Source organism: Anopheles gambiae, chromosome 3 (genome assembly GCF_943734735.2).
Source record: "Anopheles gambiae chromosome 3, idAnoGambNW_F1_1, whole genome shotgun sequence".
In the NCBI taxonomy this organism is placed as follows: Eukaryota; Metazoa; Arthropoda; class Insecta; order Diptera; family Culicidae; genus Anopheles; species Anopheles gambiae.
Window position 1 is genome coordinate 16,806,537 of NC_064602.1, and position 23,135 is coordinate 16,829,671.

Here is a 23,135-nt window from a genome sequence, read left to right on the forward strand (position 1 = left end):
TTCGGACGGATAATTCACCAATTATTTGATTTGATATTGTTTGATTATTTGATTCATTTTTCCCATCACTAATCCCGTAGTCAATGGAGGAGCCGATATAATGACGAGCTATACGAGATGTACGGCGACCTCACTGTCGTACAGCGTATCAAGCTCGCCAGGCTCCGGTGGGCTGGCCATGTTGTACGCATGGAAACGGACGACCGTAAAGTCTTTTTAGGCAAGGACAGAGGAGGCGTGGTAGGCCCAAATTGAGGTAGCAAGATGGCGTGGAGGCGTCCACCATTAAGGCCGGGATAACGGACTGGCAGACGAAGGTGCGAGACCGTGAGCGGTTTCGGACACTCCTGAGGCAGGCCAAGACCACAAAGCGGTTGTAGCGCCGGATAAGTAAGTAAGTAAGTAAGTATTCCCGAAGTATGCACTCAACTCGAATGACTTGACAACATGCGTCCGTCTTGGGTTCAAGTCCCAAATGGACTGTGCCCCTATACGTAGGACCGCGATAGGTACGTCAAAAAGTTACTGACAGTCAAGTCCATTTGTGGTTCTGGAGGCAGGCCTTTGAGGCAAGAACAACCACCAAAGAACCAAAGAAGAAGAAGATACTCCATCGAATACAATGGTATTCCCTAGCATCCTTTAAGTAACTCGCTAAAAAGCTACTAATAAGATCCCAAGAATTCATAAGGACGCAACTACGCCATGCAGATGGCCAGACCTTCCCCACTTTGTGCAGCCGCGAACTCTTGCAAATAAAACCTGATTGTCCACTTGTAAATTAGAGCATTTTTTTAGTAATTTTCAATTATGTCGGTGCAATTTATAACTTTTAGTGGTTTGTTTATTTATAATTGCTCTTAAGTGTTGATGAAAAAAGGCAAAATAATTCATTCCCTGCACATATTACACTGAGAGAATACTATACTATAAAAATGTATGCCAAAACGAGATAAAAAAGAAAGAAAAAATTCATTTATAGCCCACCATCTGCTCCATCACTTCAAAAGGTCCCTTCACCAAATCTGTACACATGTCATACGCAGAAAGCGGAACAACCCCATAGCCCAGCAGCGGTCAGCTCCAGTTAGCTCCGCTACAGCGCACGATTGGTTTTTATCTACGCAATCATGTATCCTAGCGTATGGCACATACTACAGGGAGACCTTTTTTTTCCTCCCGCGGCTTCCAAATAGAAAAACCACAAAAAAGCTCGACAATTAGAGAAAGAGGGAGAGAGGGGAAAAACACTGACCCCGCACCAAAAAAGGGATAGATTATTAAAAGGTACGACGATGGCGCTTCTCGAGTGGAAAAACACTCTCGGTGTATCTTGATTGCGCGGATGGGATGGAGCCTACGGAAATCGAATAGATTCAACCCCGGCACATACACACACACATGAAGGGACATCAAGGATCAAACGGGAAAAGCACGGAAGGAAAAGAAAGAAGCAAAAGGCGAACATGCAATTTAATGGAAAAAATGTCGCCTATCACCATTCCCTTTCCTACTAATCCTCATGTTGCCGTAATTGGATTACAAACATTTTCCGCCCAGTTGTGTGTATGTGTGGCTTTATTCTCACTTTTTCGTCCTTTTATGGCAAGGCCTCCATGAAGGCTACCACCACTTGTGTTTTGTTGGCTTTAATGTACCTTTTTTTTAAGGATTTTCCCAAACATTCGGTACGTATTTTGGCACGGCATTGGCTTAAATCTAACCCCACATCCACCCAAATTGCTCCGTGCCTAAAACCAAAAGCCAAACACAGCCAAACGGATGGGAGGGCAAAAACAGGGGCGCAGGATGCATAACCATCACCCATAAGCACCGTCCCTCCCCACCGCATGATGGTGTCGGGCTTAAGGTCAATGTTATTAGAAAATTCAGTACCCGAGTGCCGAACACGGTGTAAAGGATTTGGTCACATTTGTTCATTTGCGCTTTTCATCTCCACCAACAAACACACATACACAGTGAGAAAGCTAGTTGGAAAAATTGAACCCAACCCGCGCTTTCTTATAGGAACACGGACCGAACGGATTAGATGTAGATTTTAACACTGCTGCAGCATCATGCTGGCAGGCAGAAGCTTTTCCGACGCGATAAAAATGCGGTGAATGAAGAACACAAAAAAACATGGTACTGGTTGATAAAACCGTGAAAAACAGAGCCACACAAATGACACAGGGATAATCATCAGGACCATCAGGGAAGAAAAGGAAAGGAACGTTTCAGCTGGAATTGCTCGAAAACGTAATTTCAGACCCGTAGCACCCATGATGGGCCGTAGCGGAATGAAATTTTACGTCCCACTGCACTTTTACATTATCTCTCATCTGTTGCTTGCCTTTCGCACTGTACTTCTCGCGGTTGCTGTGTGTGTCGCAACGGAGCGCGGAGTAGTGGAAACGTGGCCAGCGGAAAGGGGGTAATGGGTTTGTACCTTCTTGTTTTTTTTCTCTCTCTCGAATAAGTTTGAATAAGAGGAACGCATCAGGCAACAGCCTTTTGGTCAGCCTTATTTGCAGGCAGGATTAAGGGCAGAGAGGAGATTACTTCTGCAAGTAGTAGTAGTAGTAGTGGTAGTGGTAGTAGTAGTAACTCAGTAACTGAAATGAGCGTGACATGAAAGCAGAAGCGTTTGGTGTGAAGTGGCATTTTGAAGAAGCGTGTTTATTAGTGTGACTCTTCTTGCTGGGAGAAGTTTATGTGGCGTACACAATATAGGCGTACTAATAAAACGGAGAATCGTATTTTTTTAAATGCGCTTTTTTATAGCAAAAAGCATTGCGACTAACAGTGATGATAGGCATTTCTCAAAAGGCTTTAACTAATAGCAATAAGACGGAATAGCATTTCTTCGGGATGTAAGAAAACTAACTCAATCTTTCATTCCCTTTGTTATTAAAACAGTGGATTGGCAGAGTATATTTGACGCAGAAGAAGACGCATGTATCGTTTCCCTCATTTCGATCCTTGTAGCCACCGTTTGAGCCACTGTTTTGGGACCGTTTTTGAATTTGACGAACAGGAGAGCATCTAACTGTAGAGGTAGCTCTTATCAGCAAACAAACACATATCATATATATACATCATACATCATATCATAATCATACATTCTACTAATAGAGACAGCGGAGCGACTGATCCTGTGGATGCAATTGATCGAGAGGAATGAAGAAGCTTTCGTCTTTGATATCTTTCGCTGGGCTTAAACTTAAAACTTAAATAAACTTCGATCACTCAGTTCATGTTTTATCAACTTCTATAACATCTAGCTAGACATCATTGGTCTGCGGCTTTCCTATGTAGCTGAAACCTACCATGGGATCGAGCAGGAGGCAGAGAACCTCGGACTGCAGATAAACGAGGCAAAGAGCAAACTGATGGTGGCAACAATTTGGGTCAAAGGTCACCAACGACAATAGCATGGATGCTGAGTTGCGCGCAAGTATGCTGGCTGCCAACCGGTCATTCTACAGCCTGAAAAATCAGTTCACCTCAAAACCTGTCGCGACGGACGAAGCTGGGACTATATAGTACCTATATAGTACCAGTACTCACATACGCCTCTGAGACATGGACATTACCCAAATTTGGCGAAACATCAAGCTCATATCAAGCTCGCCAGGCTCCGGTGGGCTGGCCATGTTGTACGCATGGAAACGGACGACCCAGCCCGTAAAGTCTTTTTAGGCCGTCCACAAAGGCAGAGGAGGCGTGGTAGGCCCAAACTGAGGTGGCAAGATGGCGTGGAGGCGTCCGCCATTATGGCCAGGATAACGGAATGGTAGACCGTGAGCGGTTGGCTTGAGGCAGGCCAAGACCGCAAAGCAGTTGTAGCGCCTGATAAGTATGTAAGTAAGTATAATATCTAGCTAGATGCGGCAGCAAACCTCGGACTGTAGATAGCTGAGGTAACGATCAAACTGTTGGTACTTTTAAACTCGTTCAAGATTTCACCTATCTCGGGGAAAAGGTGAGCACTTACAACAACATTGAGGCTGAGGCTGAGGCGAAAGTATACTAGCTGCCATTCGGTCAACCAGAGAAAGGAATTAGTCTCTATAGTCTTAGGACTATATCGTGCCTTAACAGTACCGCATCTGACGAAATTCTCTCAGCCGCATTCGAGAGCAAGATGCTCCGAATGGTCTTAGGCCCCGTATGTGTGGAAGGCAAAGGAGGAGCCTACAGGAGTCGAAGTATTTAGACATTCTAGTTGGAATTCTAAATGAGCCTGTCCAAAAAGGCTGCCGCTAAGTCCATATACCGTTACATATAGTTCCCATAAGAGAGAGTCAAGAAATTGTCCCAAAATTATCAGAACCCTTGATAACCTCTGTAAAAGTGTTAGAAAAAGCCAGTTTAACATAATTTTTTCCGATTGGCACGTTAAGTCATGGAATAATTTACCTCAGTAATATTCTCTTCTAGGTCTTAGCAAAGTTAGAATAAAACTTGCTGATGCTTCGGAATCGTTTTGATATTACAACCAAAGATCAAGCTTTAATCCCGAATAATCAGCGATCACAATCGATCAGAGGAAGAAGTTGTTCGAATTTTTGAATTCAATTCAATGATTCAATTTTTGAATTTTGAACAGCATATCGATGACGTTGTAGCCAGAGGAAACCAACTACTTGGCGTGGTTATCCGGACTACTGATGAATTCCGCAACCCCATGTGCATCAAAGCTGTCTACAATAGTATCGTTCGTTCGGTTCTGGAATCGCACAAATCGTAGTCTGGAGCCCAACTAGTGCTTCATCAATTGCTCGACTTGAGGCGATTCCACGTAAGCGCGATATGCCCTACGCCTACTTCCCTGGCAGGATCGCAATAATCTTCCTCCGTATGCTGCGCGGTGCCGTCTTCTAAGCCTTGAACCTCTTTCCGTTAGAAGACGCAATGCACAGTGCTCTTTCATCGCTGGTTTGCTAAATGGCTCTATCAACCCATCGCCTTTGTTGCATCGAGTCGATATCTTTGCATCATCCCGAACACTTAGGTCTAAAGAGACTCTACGGCTCGCTCAACCTCGTTCCAGCGCTGGTCAGTCTGACCCTATGTTCCGCATGTCGGCTGTATTACACACTGTTTCGGATTGCTTCGACTTCAGCATCTCAACTCAGTGCTTCAAGGAACGTCTCGGGCTTCTACCGAGGCCACAGTGAATTGCGATACAAATCTTGATTTTGCTATGTAATTTTTGTTTGTATACTGTTACCCATCTTAATTAGGCCATAAGGCCTGTTGAAAATTAACAAATAAATAATAATAATAATAATAATAATAATAATAATATAATTTCGCAAAGATTAAATTTATACGGTACACAGTTAGTTGGAAGCTTAAAAAGTCAGGAAAATCAGGAAGCGAATATCCCTCCCTTCTAATGAGAACCTACAATAAACGGGTAAACACAACGTAAAATAGCGAACATATTAAGAGTAAAATTCAATGTTAAAATAATTCCAATTTCTTTCAATATTCTGTAACCACAAAAGAGGGTGATATTTTGTAATTATCAAAAATAATCGCTTCTTTCCATGTTTTAATACGCTTTTATTACTGATCAATGTGTGTATTACCAAAGGATTACAAATGCCGTCACTACACCGCTGCTTTAGAATAGTAGTGTGTGGTGTGTCTCTGTGTGTGTGAGTAGTATTCGTAAAATGTTTAGCTACGATATTTTTTCCTCCATTGTATCCTCTATCTTAATCTCTCTCTCTCTCTCTCTTCCTCTCGAAAAGCTCTCCGGTTGATTAGCTGCAAATGTTAATTTACGCTCCTCCTACGGTGATGTTTTTTCTTTCTTTCTCTCTCTCTTTCTCTTTGATTAATGTTCCACCATGATGGAGCCATTTTGTTTTCGTTTTCTACTTCTGTTCTGTTACTATGTTAGTTATCGTTCTGCTTATCTTATGGTTCACCTGTTTGATATTTTCATGTTTCGTGTGTTTAGGTTTCTGCTACGCAACTATTTTCATTTTTGTTTATCAGTTTTGCATTTGCATTTCACAATGGTTAATTTATCAGAAGCTCTTTGTTAGTTTGGGGTTTTTTCGCCGCATTGGGTTTGTCATAAACTTTACGCAACAAGCGAGCAAATACATTTCGGTATAGGAATCTAGCACATCTGTTTCTCTACTGTTCGTTGCTTAACTGTACATGTTGCAGTGGGGGGTGGTTTGGATATAACATTTATCCTCACTTTTTTTTGTTTTTTTTCCAATTAAGGTTTTACTTCGTTCAAGTTATTGATCTAATGAAATGTTTTATTTTTCTCTCTGTAATGTAATGTGCATCGAATTTAGCATGTGTTGCTGTAAACTTCCAATCTCACATTCGTTCTGTTTGCTTCGTTTTATGAGAAGTTTAATATTTTCGTTTTGTCATCGTTTGCGTTTGTGTGTTCGCTTTGTGTTAGAATGGAATACATTTAGGATACTTTTGTTTTATCTCATCCTTTCTTCAAACTGGCTTCAAACAAACACATCGCAATTTCGTTGCGAGGTTCGTTTGTCTTTCCATTAACTAGTTCGCGTTTGTCGATAAAATAACTTAACCAATACATCACTTTACACTTTGTACAAAATTAATGGCCATTTCCTTAAACTACCACACACACACACACATCGATTCTTTCTTCCTGTACACTGTTGTGATTATGATTATATTTTTGCAGTGTTTTTCGCTTGCATTCGTTCGCTTTTGCATCGCCAATGTGGGTGTGTGTGTATTTGATGAAAATTGTTTTCTTTTTTCACTATTTTATCGATTTCAGCTTTCCTTGCGTTACAGCGCTTGTGCGTGTATTAGTGATTGAGTTTCATTGAGTATTAACGAGCCATTTATGTTCGATTCGGGTTTTGTTTTAAATCAACACTCATTTAGATTCAATATTCATCCTACGCTCGGTTTCGATTCCAGTTCGTTCATGCTTAAAATGAATTAATCGTGCAAATGATGTGCTCGAAATACATTAAAAAAAACAGTTCGTTTGTATATATTTACAATGTGTTGTTTTTTCGCTGTTTATGTTTTGCTCATATTTACAGATGCAGCAGTAAAACGGCAGTTTGATTTTAATCTGCTGCCTTTCCCTTTTTGTTGCGTTTGCGAACGAGTTTAGTGTAATAAATTAAAAATCACCCCATCTGGGGGGTGATGCATAAATAATGGGGTTTTTTGTTGTTGTGTTAAAACTCACACAATCAATGTGTCACGTAATGCGTCACAACTAAAGATAAATATGATTTACCTCGATTTACCTCCAGCCCCGAAAACAAGCCAAACAAATACAAAAGACAATGCACAACTCGATCAAGCTGCAATAATGAACCACAAATAATTGATCACCAATATCGCGTGCACATCCAACACAGAGAGAGAAAATGGTAGAGATCATCACAAACAAAGGTCAGGCCAGAACATAATTCGTTTAATGCGAACGTGTTATGCTGACCCGTGCAAACGGTTGTGCAGCCACCGAGCATCACCGTTCCATAATTGGACAGACGCGTTTCCGTGCTTTCAGTACCAATCAACCTTTCGGTACCAAATTGACACTCACTCGCGTGTACGGACAGGTTGGAAAGAAGGTAAAATAGGAACGCTATCCACTATGGCCTGCTATAGTGGGTGTTGTTTCCTGCCCGGGGACGATTATTTCGAACGCTGTTCTGCGCTTATGCTTCTGATTTCTGGCACTATAAATACAACTTTTACCCTTTTTATCGTACCGCACCTCGAGGCATTCATTCATTGATAATAATAGTTGTTGTGCTGCCGCTTGCACAGTGCAGCATATTAATCGATTTCAAATCGATTTCACACGTCCCTTTTTCCTCTTTCCATAATACGCACCCGGGGGAGTGTGCAGGAGTTTTATTTTAAAATCTCGTACGTCCGGCTTTACCTTCCCCAATTAACGGGGTCTCACTGTTTTTTTTTATTATTACGGTCATTATTTTGCAGCATTTCTTTCCATGCTTCCTTCCCATCATTCGCTATCGAGCACTTGCCAATTAATAAATCGCAAACGGCCGGAAAACCCACTTCTTACTTCCCACTTCCCTCTCATTCGCACATTCATTTGCAACTCGTTATGCTGTGCGTTGTGCTTATCATCATCGAGGGTGCTGAATTTTTCATCGAGTATCCTTTAATGATCGGTCGGTCGGTTGTTAACCAAAAAAAAAGGAACTAGCTGACCCGGTTTTAATCGTGTGTCATCGTTATTGATCGCTGCATTGGAAAATCATTTAAACAAAAAAGACATGTTCCTTTTCCAATTGCATTTTTAAAAGCAAAGGAAAGCAAATAAATCCAAACATGCACAAATTGAAACATGATACATATTGATTTCCTTTCCATCCCGGATTACTAATTCGGGGAAAAAATGATTCTTTCAAACCAACAAAAAAGCGAAAAATTCTGAAAAGGGATTAATTAAAGCCTAGCTTGGAAAAGGGATTTTTGTAAACAAAAAGCCTCCAACTGTATGAGGCTAAAATAAATAAAATGCCACGCTAGCTGGATAGCTCCTCCAACGGATAGGTCCTCCAGGCACAGAATGCAAATGGGAATATGTGTTGGCGTTATCTTGTATCAAACCCGAGTGCAAACACTGGTTTGCATTAGCATACCCAATGTTAATCGACCGCGATCCGTCCGCGGTGTATTATTGTTGTTTTCTTTTCTTCCTGTGTGTTTGTGCATTAATTGGGCGCAGCGTGGCAACGTGCCCCATAGCGCCTGCACGTGCCTGCCCGCAAAGGTAACGTAAATTTGCCGCTTTCACTGCCCGGCCGGTACGTTCAAAGATTGAGCTGATTTGGGGTTTCTTTGGTGCGCTACGAGAGAGAGAGAGAGAGAGAAAGAAGGCTTACTCGAATGGGCTTAGAGCCGTGCCCGAGAAATTACCTTTCGGGTTGTTCAACCTCACGGCCAGGGCAGGGGGATTTGGTAAACGAGCAAAATGCAAATCCTGCGCTAGAGCTCATCTCCCACCGTGCCGATATGTGGCTGTGGCTACCAATTCGGTACATTTCTATTAGCATTTCCTGCCCTCCCCAGTAAGGGTACGGAGGTGAGCTAAGGTCGCGAAAAAATCGTGTCCAGTGATGAAAACCGAGCGATATAGATGGCGTTCGGTCCGGTTCGGAGTTCACGCCTGTGGGAGAGACATGCCCATGCGGTTCAGTGCTTAACCTTTTTACCTTTACCTTTCTTCTCTTTCTGCTGCTGCGGTTGGGACATTTTGGTTCGACATTTTCGACAAACATTTGATTGTTTGTGTAGCGATTATGAGCGAGTTGTACAATTTGTGTCACCGCATGGGAACGTATGGATTCAGGTCAGTGGTGCTAAAATCAGAAGGAAACATACATACGCATAAAACAAAAACCAAAATGCTTCTCCTAAATGCTAACCTTCTCATTTGTCTGTGACTGAGTTTTTGTAAATAAAAAAAAATAGCTTCTTAAACTACATTCTCTAATATTCTAATTTCTACACGCCACAAGCTATATGCAAAAAAGGAATCGCGTCTCCTCGCCACCATCATCGTCTGCTATCTCTTACCCGTGCCCCGTGGGCGTACGACAGAAGCCGATGGAGGGGGTGGGTGTGTTGTGATGTTCATCTTATCGATCCGTGTAACCCAACTGCAAAACCCCGTACCGCTCCCTAGTGGTAGTCCATCCGCGGCGCATCCAGGCCGGTGTGCAGGGTCAGCGTTACGCCACGATTGACGCTGACGGCCGGATAGAACACGCCGTACAGATCGCGGAACGCCACCGAGCCCTGCGGCATCTCGTTCACGATGAAGTGTAGCGTGTGCCGTTCGAGGTCAAGCAGCACGCCGACCGTACTGCCCGTCGAGATGCCACCCTCGACACGCCGCTCGTGCACGCTGTTGTGCTGGAACCAGGACCGCTGCCGATCGATGTACATCGCAAAACCCTTGTCGTCTTTGCCTGGAGGTGAGGCGAGGTGCAACGAATCAGACAAACAACAAACAGAAAATACATTAGTTGTGGCGCGTTTGAGGTAACACGCTGGCGAAGAGCATCATCATCATCGCAACAAACGTACGAAGAATACCTACCGAGCATCTTATCGCGGGCCACATCTAGCCGCGCCACGCCAAAGGCCGGATCCGTGTCGGCGGTGTACTTGTCGATGGTAAACTCCCAGTAGTGGACGCCGCGCGAAAACCCGACCGACCCGAGCGCCACCCGATGCTCCCAGCCGTCCGCCGAGACGGTTTGGTTTTCGCTCGAGAAGTTCAGCCCGGAACAGGGGCCCCCGCTCAGGACCGAATCGAATGTGAACCAGGCAACTGGAAAGGAAGGAACGTGGTTAGAAAGTGTGCTCTTTTCATTGGCTTTCGAGAGTGCAAAAATACATCGTAAACGGTGGTGCGATTGATGTGATGGCACTTGGAAGATGAAACGGAACTTTATGTTCTGTAGCCAGTGCTGCAAAATGTCACAAAACAAAATAAAAATCTGACTGAAACAAAATCCATGTGAGCGTCACGTACTCAATTGTGATAATCAGAGGTGATGCTCAAACAGATGATGTGACCAATACATGCGTGGTGACATTTTAGCAACCAACGCTTGGTCAGTCACTTTGTTATGACTTTTTTTACTGTGATCAGTGCTGCAAAATGTCACTGACATAGTCATGACAAATTCCGACTGAAAAAAAACTATGTCAGCGTCACGTGCTTTACTGTGATGATCAGAGATGAGACTCTAACAGATGGTGCGACCATCATATGTTTGATGACATTTTGTGATGACATTTTCTGTCAATGATCATCACGATAGTCATGAGAGATCTGCGGTGCGTGTGAGTGGTTCCAAGAAACAAAATGAGCATAGTTTCTCACTATGTTTGACAGACAATCAAAGCAGCCAGAGCGAGACAGAATGCCCATTTTGTTGCTTGGGACTACACGCCAAGTATATTCCAAGAATGTCGTGATCATCACCGACTGAAAATGTCATGACCAAGTGAGTGACTAAGAGTTGGGTGCTAAACAAAATGTCACCAAACATATGATTGGTCCACCAACCGTTAAAGAACAGTCACATCTGATCATCTTAGTTGTGTACGTGAGCTGACTTGAACTTCTTTTGTGTCATGAGTGTTGGTGACTGTAACAGTGGCATTTGGCAGCACTGTCCACAGCCAGAACAAGTCATGACTATGCTTGCGACGGTATTAAGCTCAGCTTGTCAGTTAGAATATCGGGTCTGACTCAAGCACTTAGATGTCGTGTTTGGCAAGTCATGACGCACTTTCATTGAGTATCAGCATTGAACATCAAGCTATCACGAATAGGTTCACTGTTTTAGATGGTGATTATCACGTGATTCTCATGAGTTATGACATTTTGAAGCACTGTCTGTAACCCATTATCATGTTTAATGTAGGGGAAAGCGGGGCAAAATGGGCATGTGGGGCAAAATGGGCACCCTCTATTTAAGCATTATTTGACTACAAAGATACTTTCCAATGCTAAAAATGCATGCATTAGAGTGTTCTATGAACACCATGTAAGTTTCATAACCCTTATATAACAAATAACTAAGAAAAATGCAAAATAAGGTTTAGCAGTATATTGATGTAATTTTTGCCACTTCGAAAATAAGCTTAAACGTGTGTCACAGGGATGCATTGAAGTTTTTCATGATATATTTTTAAAGATATGATATTTCTTTACAATTTGTCTGAAGCAATCAAGGCGATTGAATTCGTATTTTTACTAATATAACAAAAAATACAAAAATGCTTCACGTGGGGCAAAATGGACAGTTACGCTTGGGGCAAAATGGGCAGATGCTTTTGACATCTGGCGCTTGGTGAGGCTATGGTGTTGTATTTGTCGCCTCAATAATGATAACAGCCACAGCTTGAAAAGTTTCAATTTTGTAGATTTCAACGTGTAAAAATTGTTTTAATGTCGATAACATATTTTTGGAAGAATTTTAAGGGCTTTTCTGACCAGCAAAACAAAAGATAGAACGAAAATACATTTCACAAAACGTGCGCAAAAGCATAGACCATCACCTAAGCGCCGTTGTTGTGGCCCATATTGCCCCAGTGTTTTGACGTTTCGCAGTTTGTTTACATATGCCCATTTTGCCCCAGGGCTATGCCCATTTTACCCCGCATGTCAAAATAGCTTCTCGTAAAACATCAACTTTTATTTTTCATTGTTTTCATGATTTTAAGTTGTTTTCTTTCAATGTGGCAATTTCAATCCATAGATAAAGGGTGGAGGCATACAATAATGAAAGAAAAATTGTGTTTTGTGGCATATTTAAAGGAATATTCAGTAAACTGCTTAACATGCCCATTTTGCCCCGCTTTCCCCTATTTAATGCATCTTGTTTTTTCTTTAGCTAACTGTGTACAAAACACTCATCCACATTACTGGATTAAATAGTTCGAATTTCAACACGAAATACTCGCCACCAGTTGGATGAGACCACCACCAAACGCAAAATGCTATCAGGTGCGAATTTATTCCACCGTCGAAATTCCCCCAGTGCGTAACGAAGCTTGACGAAGCGTAACAACATTCCCGCTTCTTTTAATGCTACACCAAATTCTTCTCCATCACACACTGACCCTTTTCGTCGAATGTTATTTACAACAACTCTTCCCAGCCCGCCTGCGGGCAAGCACCGTGAAAAGCGGCATTTAAGCTACACGTACAACCTCAAATGCCGGTATGCAAACAGAGAGAGAGAGAGAGAAAGAGAGAAAGAGCGAGATATTGAAAAAAGCGCTACATTTACCGCAAATACCTCACCCAAAATGGAGTTACATTCACAAGCATAGGGTTGAATTGGCGAAATGGGGATACGGATGGGTGACCGCCGCACCCACAAGCACCGAAGGAGTCAAGGATTAAACTGGGTACGTGCGCGGTATGGCGAAGGGGTTTTGGCGGTGCGGGAAGCAATTTTCCAGTTCGTTTTAAGCATCACTGCATTCGATAAATACATAACCGAAATGGTGGTGAGGAGCATGAGGAGATGGAGATGGGATTTTTCCACTCCTACTCATCGCACACAACAGATTTAATGGTAGAAACTGTTAGATCCGACGCAAAGAAGCAACCTTCAAATAAACGATAAACCATCTCCGCCGGTCTGTTTAGTTCTGGTAAATCTGAAATACACTTTAATTTGTCTGAGTTTGTGCGAATTTTTGAGTGTGTTTGCGTTCTGCATCAAGTGAACCTCGAACAAGTGATGAAACACGCTCGTCACGAGACGCTGGCTTCCAAATTTCACCGACCAGATTTCTTCACATTTTCCATCCATTTGATCGTTCGACGCCTGCAACAAATAAACGATGAAAATGGCTGGTAACTTTGTAGAGTCCCGCAAAACGTTGTGTGTATGGTTTTGTGTGGAGTTTTCTACAGACCACCCTCGACCCCTCTCACCATATCCCCTACCTTTGCACATCCAGCGCGTTCGAGTGTCTGTTATCGTCACTGCCAACCGACATCGATTGGTGCGGCGGTATGGTCGATGGTCTTGTACCGTCCGTGCCCACCCATCCGCTCGGCCGAGACAGATGACCCGCCGTGTGGCTGGCGGTTCTAGTACGGTTGTCCTGCTCCTCCCCCTCCTCCACTGCTCCCTCGCGCACCTCCTGCACGGACATGCAGTGGGCCGACACGGACGTCACCGATTGGTGGTGGCTGGTACGGTTCGTCAGCTCCATGTTCATCATGACCCGTGCATCCGTGATGACCTGCCAGCACTTGGTCATGCTGTTGGCCAGCACGGTCACATTCCTCCCGAGCACGGCGTTCTTACGCGTGATGGCACTGCAAATCTCCTGCAGCAGCACGTACAGCTCCGCCACCAGCAGCACCTCCAGCCCGCCCTGCGCTATCTTGAACGCTATCGCCTGAATGCAGTCACATTCGACCCCCGGCTGCCTGCCCATCATGGCCGCCAGCGTGCAGCGCTTGCTGAGGTTCTCCTGTAGCTGCTCCAGCTTTTCCAGCGAGCTGTTCAGCCGTTTCTTGTGCCCGACGGACGTTTGCGAACCATCGTTGTCGCCATTGTCGGACTCCTCCTCCTCCTCCTCTTCCTGCTCGTCCGATGGTTCGGCCTTAATTTCCTCCGTTTCCTTCTCGTCCTGCTCGCTGCCCAGCTCTTCCTTGATGGACAGTGGCTCGAACTCTTCCACCTCGTCGCTTATTCGGACACTCTTTCTCGGTTCGGGCAGCGCGTCCGACACGAGCCGGGCGGCTGCTTCACCTTCGCACGCCTCCAGTCGGACCCGCAGCTCGGCCAGCTCTTCCTGACATGCCCGTCCATCATCATCGGCAGCTGCTGGGACCGACGACACGGTGTCCAGCTTATCTTGCAGCCTTTTAATCAGTTCGTTCTTTTCCGCCAGCTGAGATAACAGCGCGCTCATCTCGGCACCATCGACGCTGGTCGCTTCCGCCGTCGCAGCCACACCCTTCCTATCCACCGCTTCCTGTAGCATCTTCAATTTCTGATCCCGCTCCAGCAGCTCCTTTTCGAGGTTTGTTATTCTTTGAAGAAGGTTCGCATTTTCCGCACTTGCCTCAGCTGCCGGACTGGCGCTCACAACAGCCTTCGAGGCATCATCATCCTTCAGCCGGGAAATGGTTTGCTCCAGTTCGGAAATTTTGTTGATCTTCTCTGCACAGCACTCACCACCGGTAGGCGGCGCAGCCGGAACACTTGACGCAGCCGATTGCACCTTCTTTTCCAGCTCAACGATGCGAGCTTTGTTTTCGGACAACTCTTTTTGAAGCTTTTCATTTTCCTTTTGCAACGCGCCTAGCTTCTCATTTGCGGCAAACAGTTCCAGCTGTCCGGCAGGTGCGTCGGAAACGCTGGCTAGCTGCTCCAGCTGCAGCTTCACACGTTCCAGCTCCTGCCCGTCCGCGGTGGAAGACGCTCGCAGTGCTTGATACTGGTCCGTTGCTTCCTTGAGCTGCCGTTGACAGTCTGTCAACTCCCGCCGCAGATCTGCCATCTGTTGCTGTTGATCGGCGTTGACTTGCGGTGAAGATTTGGAGGATTCAGCTGCTGCCGCTGACTCCTGTAGTTGGCGTTTACAGTCCGTCAATTCTTGGCGTAGATCCATTAACTGTTTCTGTGCGTCTGTATTGTCTTGCGGGATCGATTGCGGTTGACTGGCAGTCTGAGTTTGCAGCGAAGCGATTTCTCGTTTCAGATCCTCAATGTTTTTAAGGTGTTCGGGACAATTCAGACAGGCAGCGGGCTTTTCAAAGGATATCGTCTCAACTAACTCAATACCGCCATCATCATCTTGAGCGACATTCAGTGTCTCTGTGGTTTGCGAACCGTCATGATCTTCCGTCGACTCATCGAAAAGACGATCTTGGGAGGAGCGATCGAACGTGTGCACCTGACGTTTCAATTGATTCAGTTCAACTGATTGTTGTTCGTACATGTTCTAAAACACGTGGACAACAAAAATCATATCTTTAACACACCAGAAAATTCAAAAAGAACCCCTCCCAAACTGCCACTTACCACCAACATTTCAATCTGCTCCTCGCACATCTCCCGACGGTGCAGTTCCTCCTTCAGGTCCTGCTTCAACTCCACGGCTCGCAATCGGTACTGCTGGGCCCGGTGCAGCTCTTCCGCCAGCTCCCGCCTCTGGAGCGTCAAACTGTCGTACTCCGCCTTAAACAGTGCCAGCTCACCCTCCAGCCGGTCGTAATCCTTCGCCTTGAACTTGAGAAAGTTGTTCTCGGCCTCCACAGTGACCTGATTGTCGCCGACCGGCGATGCGGCCGCCGTTTGCAGCTGGTTGCGCAATATCTGCATCTCATCCTCCAGATTTTCGTTATAGTCCCGCAGATCAATAATCATCTGACTGATTTCGGCAAGCTCCGCCTCGTCGAACTGGTTCGTCTGGCGCTGCTGCTCCTGGCAGGCACCGATGCGCTCAATTTCCGCCCGCAGCAGTCGATTTTCTTCGTCCAACGCGTTCAATTTTTCATCCAGCTGCTCAGTTTTTTGGGTAAGGTCCGCCTTTGTCTGCTCCAGCGCTTCGATGGAGCTGTTCCGCTTTTTTACCTCATCCCTTAGGCTTAGAATGTAGTCAGCAAGATTGTCGGCATCCAGCCGAACTAAGATTTCTTTCGTAAGTTCCGCACCGGAAAAGGACTAATGCGGAAGTAATTATACAGATGTTTTGCGGCACAAACCCGTTACAACAAAAAGTCTTACGTGAAGTGGCGCCCTGGCGGCTTGCGTTAGGGCTCTGTTTGCGACGTCCCCGATGAACTGGGACTGCTTCAGCACATCGAGCGACCAGGCCCGGGTGTCGTAGCACGAGCTGTACGACTTCAGCACTGCATCGCTGCGCTTCCGGCTCGGCAGTTTCGGGTCTTCGTTCAGGAACGCAACGCTTAGAAACTGCTTCTGCGTTGTGTAGGCCATATTTGCAGAAGCATATGTGTGTGTGTGTGTGTGTATGTTGCTTAATTTATTACCCGGACAGCACGGAACCTAAGATGCTATTAACAACCAAAACCCTACACTGTGGTGCGCTCGTACAACTTTCTCGGCCTCGGTCGATCAGAGCCTGCTAGATGGAAAGGGCGCGGATGGGCAACATTTGATGAAAAGCCAAAAACATAGGTTGCTAAGCTACACACTCACTTTGCTGTTGCCCGCCGGTGGCATAAAATTGCTTTTTAAATAGGCTCATATTTTCATCTCATTTCACAAACCCGAAAGTGCTCCACAACCGAGAGAGCATGGCGCAAAAGTGACACTAATGAGAAGACGGCATCATTATGTCCTTGGCAAGGAAACACTTCACTTGGGTAGGTGGGTAGTGTGAGTGAGTGTTGCTTTGCATTTGGTGCCATACAAATCTGCCGAGTCCTTGCACTGGCAGAAACAAAAACGTAATTTCGTCTTCACCATAAAACAGCAGTAGTAGCGGCAGAGCAAGCAACCAAACGGGGCTTTAGCTACCGAGCTACCGAGAAAACAAGTGCTTAATCTGTGTGTTTGCAAAATACGACCACCGCCCGGATGGGTACACATTATTGTCAAGCATCGTGCCACACAGCACAACAGTGCTAGCAGTAGTGGCAGCAGCAGCAGCACCAGAGAAAAGCCACTCTCATCTATCTCCGAGTAATCCTGCGTCCCTTGACGGCTTGAGTTTTTCCTACTTTTTTTTGCCAACCCCCTGTGTTACTGTGTTTTCCCGACGAACTTCACTTGTGCTTCACTTTATTTCAATCAACCACCGTCACGATGTGTGCTGTGTGTGTGAGAGAGTGTGTCCACAGTGCTTGAAAAACAACCGACCGACGGAGCGGCCGGCGACTTACCTTCTGCCGTCTGTAATCCAATAAGCTCGGAGTATTCACCCTCGCCAGTGTTGTTGAAGGCTTTAACACGTGCGTTGTACATCGAGTTGAAGTGTAGCCCGTCGACGGTGCAGATCGTTTCCTTGCCGCAGTAGACCTCCTGCCAAGAGCGCATATCAAAGCGGAGAACAACAAAAAAACAAAGGAAAATGCATTAATGAAGGAGTTATGTGCATATAATTTTATGTAATGTTTTTAGGAAAACTTTTATGTTTTGTTTTGATTTAAATTTATTTCCTAACATATTCAGATTTTTAAAAGACTGCCGCCAGCAGCTCCACACCCAAACAACTCGAAACACAAACACAACAATTGCGCAACAAACTCTGTCTGGTCGTGGTTGGCCATGGAATGAATATTTATGCATCTGTCGATCCTGTGTCTGGTTTGCCGCATCAATAGTACTACCACCAGTCCACCGGGTCCAGAATGATGCAGTCCCCGGGGCAAGTTGAGTAAAGGGAGACGCGTTTTGAATTTTTAATTCCACGTTTGCAGTGTGGCTTTAATGGCAATCCTTTGCCATTCTCTACCATACCAGGAACATCCACCAGTCGATGCATTTTTTTATCATTACCTAGCGCTTGAGGGTGTCACAAGGTGGTTGAGCATCTTCGCCCTTAACAATCCTTCCATCACGAGAGGATGGAATAGGGACTACAAGAGAAACTCGAAATAACACTTTCCGAGGTGGAATGGATGATACCGCTCACGAAGGTGACTCATGTAAATTTTATACCATTTGTATCGAAAAACTCAGCATGAATGGGAAAATCCCGCAGTAACGAAGATCCTGGCTCGGTGGAGATTTTAATGATTTGAAGCATGAGTATGATGGAGGGTGAGGAAAGACAAACAATACACACAGACACTCTGTGGGATGGTGGAAGGATAAGTAAAGACAGCGAAAGAATAGGGAAATGGATATTGTAAGAGAAGTTTGTAAAAGAGAAGACTGTACAAACATACAGTAAAAGGCTTTTGTTATTGTATTGTTATGTGATAAGGGACGAAAAATAACATCAGTTAGCAAGAATTGCTAGCGAACGAGGTAATGTTTGCTACAATTGAGCTTTATAACATATTTTGGGGGACAAAAAGTTCCTGAGTAGTGTAAGGATACGATTTATCTCTTCACCTTATACCGTTTGCCATCTTAACTAGAATCTTCAAAGCATGGTTTTAAATCATTGTTTTGTATTTAGAGGGATTTTCAGGGGAGATGATAATTTTGAGACACTTTCTTGACTCTTTCTGTAGGACAATAAATATGTCATAGGAAATTCCAATTGAAATTTCCAATAAGTCTGACCACAAAGGGTGCTTATTGTCACACAATGTTCACTTACGATATGAAAGAGTGAAAAAATGTCCCAAAATTATTAAAATCGCTGGCAAAGCTTTTAGTTGTGCTTGTAATAGTTGAGAAAGAAAGCCAACTTTATATATTATAGTGAAAACATGTTAATACATAAAAGCATATGTCAACTGAATATTTCAATATATTGGCTCACAAGGAAATAAACTTAGATATAAAACGTATTTTAACTGATTTTATACACATTTTTTTTGTTTAATTTCTAATTATTGCAATGAACTATTTGCTTCATGTTTTAGTCTATCTTTCGCTGTAAAAAAGATAATAAGTTTATTTGAAAACGCAACAAAATAATATCAATTTAATTATATTTTTCGCTCAATTTATGTCTAATTTAAACAATAATCATCTAAACTCCCTCTTAAGGTTCGTTCTCTACTGCATCACCACATACATGCGTCGGGTTCTAACGATTTCGACCCACTTTATCAAACTGGTGTGTTGTGCACCATATCACGCCCCCACACCTTTTGCACTATCTACTTTCTGTGGCTCAACTCTACGAACAATTTTGATAAAATGTGTAGCTGTGATAAACACGCAAAAAAAAAACAAACTAGCATCCCCAAAATATTCGTCCTTCATTTACCGTCGGCCTTCGTTGCAATAACCGCATCGAACCGCGTTATCATACGCCCTCTCTCCCTCCTCCCGTATGTGTGTGTGTGTGTGTGTGTGTCTGAAAGATGCAAAGTGTTAGGCAACGTCACACGGACATGATACGGTCGGTGCACATGGCCTGGAGCAGCTATGTCGGGAAAATGGTTCAGAGCATGGAGATGGTACGAGTCGACTGTCATTGCAGCAAAATATTACACCAGCTACCACTACCACCACCACTGCTGCTGGCTAGTTCTGCTAGCAGCAGGTCGGTTCACAGGACCTAAAGGTCGCTTTAGACCTCGCGTGAAAGTGAACGGGAATGTTTTTTTTAAATATATTTCATTGAATATTTATCAGAATATGGCTTATCGTACACCAAAAGAAAGGATACTAAAATCCCTCAACTAGTTAGTCTGTAGAACATATTGAAATAATGAATTAGATACATTTCCATGTGATTCCCCGCTAACTATATTTTTTTCATCGTGCAGAATGCGGGTTATCACTAGGAAACGCATTAGATTTATTAATTTAACATGTTTTATAATCTAAATACTCGGGGAATTGAATATCCTTTCTTTTGGTGTACGATAAGCCATATTCTGATAAGAATTTATTGAAATATTGCAGCAGAGCCTAAGATTTCCCGTTTATTTTCACTGAGGCTCTAACACGGGCTTAAGCAGGCAAGAAGTGTGGCAACCCGGAATGGCATTCCATAAGATACGAAAATCGTTTGGTCGCTGTGGTCTCGGCATGAGTGCGGGAAAGTGCAAAAAGAGAAGGAATGTTGGCATAGATAAGGAAAGACAAAAAATGCACACACACACACACACTCACACTCTCTCTCGAAAGAATGATTTGAAAGAACGCGACAGAAGTAGGCGGCTGTATCTCACTGTCTCCGTATCCTCGTGTCGTCCTTTCTTTCTCTTTCTCTCACAATGTGTGCGTGTGTGTGTCTGTGGGTTTATGCTATTTCGCAAGTGAGTTTGTATGTGCAATATTTCTTTATTTTCCCACTGAATGAAGGTTTTTCATGCTGCTTGCTGATACTACTTTTGCCTAGCCCGGTCTAATATTCGGAGGTGCTGGATGATGTGCCAGACCGGAACCGGGAACAAAAACGGTGGAACAATCTCTGGCGGTTGCACGTGGTGTGTCACGCGAGGCTTACGCCCTTGGCCTGGAGAATCACATCCCTCAGCCATCCCCGCCCAGGCTGGAAGGAATGTCATATTGCTACCGCAGACAAAATAAAGTCACTCGTTCCCCGGGCGCCACCAGCGTAGCGCTATTGTTGTTCTACGAAAAACGAAAGATTTTATGCACGGCTACCATCATCCTGATCATCGTGTGACGTTGATTGTATGTCGGGTTTGAGGTGAGAATCAACTTAAATTGGGATCGCTGTGGTCTGTGAAACGAGTCGCGCGTTGATGGTACGAGCAGATTTGTGTGGTGGGTTTGAATTGGTAGAGCAAAGTTTTATTGCTATGTTGCAGCAAGTTGAACCGTGTTGGGTTTTTTTGTTGTTGTATTTTCCATAGGGAAAACAACATTATTCATATATACGAGTTATATGTATAATAGCGCCAGCAGTCATTTGGCATCTTTGTTTTGGTTTGAGGATGCAACATGAAGCTTTTGAATAAAAGACAAAACGCAGATCATTTTAGTTTTATAAAATCTTGAAGCAAAACACGCAGACACCTTAATAATTCTTCAAAAGTACTAAACAAAACCCGTTCAATGTGTTGATCTCCTCGAGGTCCTTAGATTTCTTTTAGGAAAATTTTTACTTAACAAAGCAAAAAATTTCTCGTTACTTTAAGTATTGGAGTAAAAAATATATTCTTCTTCTTCTTTGGCACAACAACCGCTGCCGGCCAAGGCCTCCCTGTACTCCCTAGTGAAGTGAGCTTGGCTTTCAGTGACTTATTGTTACCATAGCAGGATAGTCAGTCCTACGTATGGGGGCACGGTCTATTCGGGACTTGAACCCATGACAGGTATGTTGTTACGTCGTACGAGTTGACGACTGTACCACCAGACCAGGCCCGAAATATATAGTTTTTATTTTATTTTTCAGCATAAAAAATCTATCAATTGTGGTGAGCCAAGCAACATATTAAAGGGTTTTCCAAGAGCTCTCATAGCTGTGGGACACTTTATTGACTCTTTCTTACGTGAAATGAACTTAATGTAATAGGAATTGGACTCTATAGCACCCTTGTTGAACAAATCTGATAGGAATTTCCAAGTAGCCTGTCTAAAAAGGGGGCAAAGTGTCCAATTTCCATCATATGAAGTTCACTTCCCATAAGAAAGAATCAAGGAAGTGCCCCACGACTATGAGAACCCCTGGAAAACCCTGTAATGCAGGAAAAAAAGTCTATTATTAGAGATCTGCTATAAATGGAACGAGTGCAGAATTTCGTACATTAGCTCTATACGGTGCTATTCTATCTAAAACCATTGCCACATGAGGTCGCTAAATGTCCATTTAATTATACAACACGTAATGAAATGATTATATGATTCTTTTCGAAATATAATACAGGAAACAAGCAACGACACAATGTTTTCTGTGATTATTTTGAAATGCCTATTTATCGGCCTATTTTTTGTATTATTTAATTATCGGTGTAAAGACATTCACAGCATGGTTAACAATATTGCTAACAATTGTAAAGTTTTTAAACATTCAATACTTCGCACCGTGGAAAGTAGAACGTAAATTCTATTTATATCCAGATGGTTTCAATGCGTAAGAAAAAGAATGTGAGTATTATATCTCCATGCTTCATTGAATTATTCAAATAGAAGTATGGAAAGAGCGAAATTAAAAACGAGAGTAATATTAAAACGATATAATAAACGATATATCATACGATACGAAAAACACACAACACTCCAATACTCTGTCATCAATATAATCGTCTAGAGACTCTAGAGGAGTGTAAAATGCATTCAAATCATAGCTTCCTAAAGCTTGGTCAACTTATTCTAATCCTATAAGAATGCTTTAAATTGGCTTCAAACACCACCTTCGTAGTCGCATTTTGGTTTAAAGACGTTGTGGAAGTATCGTTTACTCAGTTAATTTAGTAAGAAACGACTTCCTTATTGTATGATTCAATCGTATCTCTATAAAATCTTAAAATTATATTCATGTGAATATAACCATTCAAAAAAAGTAATGACTACAAAAAATGCATGCCTCACGATTGACACGATATCTAATGGATTTAAAGGTGCATTAAGCACGAATTTCCTTCGTCAATATCACCAGCTAAATCACAAAAACAAAGATAAACACGTCTTTAAAGCCAATGATATGCAAAAACCAGATGATTACGACAGCCCGATAAGTGAATATTCGGCCACAAATCATGCGACACAACACAAGCACACACACGACCGGACCGCATTTACACCGTCCGGAAAGAAAAGTCTCCTCAATAAAGTCATGTTGCCCCCTGCAAGGGTGACAATTGACCGGTAGTGAAGCAGTTTTTCGTCTTTCCTGCAAGGGACCGAAAAAAGAAAATTCCCCATCACACCCGCACAGAACAGAAGCGGAAGTGGTAAGGCTACTTTACGAAACGACTGCCTTCAAAAAAGGTTTTCCCTTTTAATAAAGCACAAACGGACTTGAATTCCATTATGTTGAAATACGTAGCGTAC

The 23,135-nt window shown here is 43.6% G+C and overlaps 2 protein-coding genes across 3 annotated transcripts in view; both read right to left on the reverse strand.

Annotated features, from left to right (window-relative positions):
• Positions 1-8,493: 8,493 nt before the first annotated feature.
• The window catches only part of LOC1275605 (E3 ubiquitin-protein ligase TRIM9), a 110,643-nt gene continuing 96,001 nt past the window's right edge, over positions 8,494-23,135 (reverse strand). For both annotated transcript variants that reach the window (XM_061653779.1, XM_061653778.1), the window contains 3 exons: positions 17,426-17,564; positions 10,127-10,360; positions 8,494-9,995 (listed from right to left, as the gene is read on the reverse strand). In XM_061653779.1, coding sequence (XP_061509763.1) covers positions 9,706-9,995; positions 10,127-10,360; positions 17,426-17,564 — 663 coding nt within the window. In that variant the 3' untranslated portion in view covers positions 8,494-9,705. The remainder of the gene's footprint in view (positions 9,996-10,126; positions 10,361-17,425; positions 17,565-23,135) is intronic.
• Positions 13,060-17,391, reverse strand: LOC133392748 (interaptin-like). Its single transcript, XM_061653777.1, has 4 exons — positions 16,305-17,391; positions 15,600-16,241; positions 13,505-15,519; positions 13,060-13,382 (listed from the first exon to the last, which is right to left on the reverse strand). Exons 1-4 carry the CDS (start codon positions 16,515-16,517, stop codon positions 13,334-13,336), a joined length of 2,919 nt encoding a protein of 972 aa, XP_061509761.1. The 5' UTR covers positions 16,518-17,391; the 3' UTR covers positions 13,060-13,333.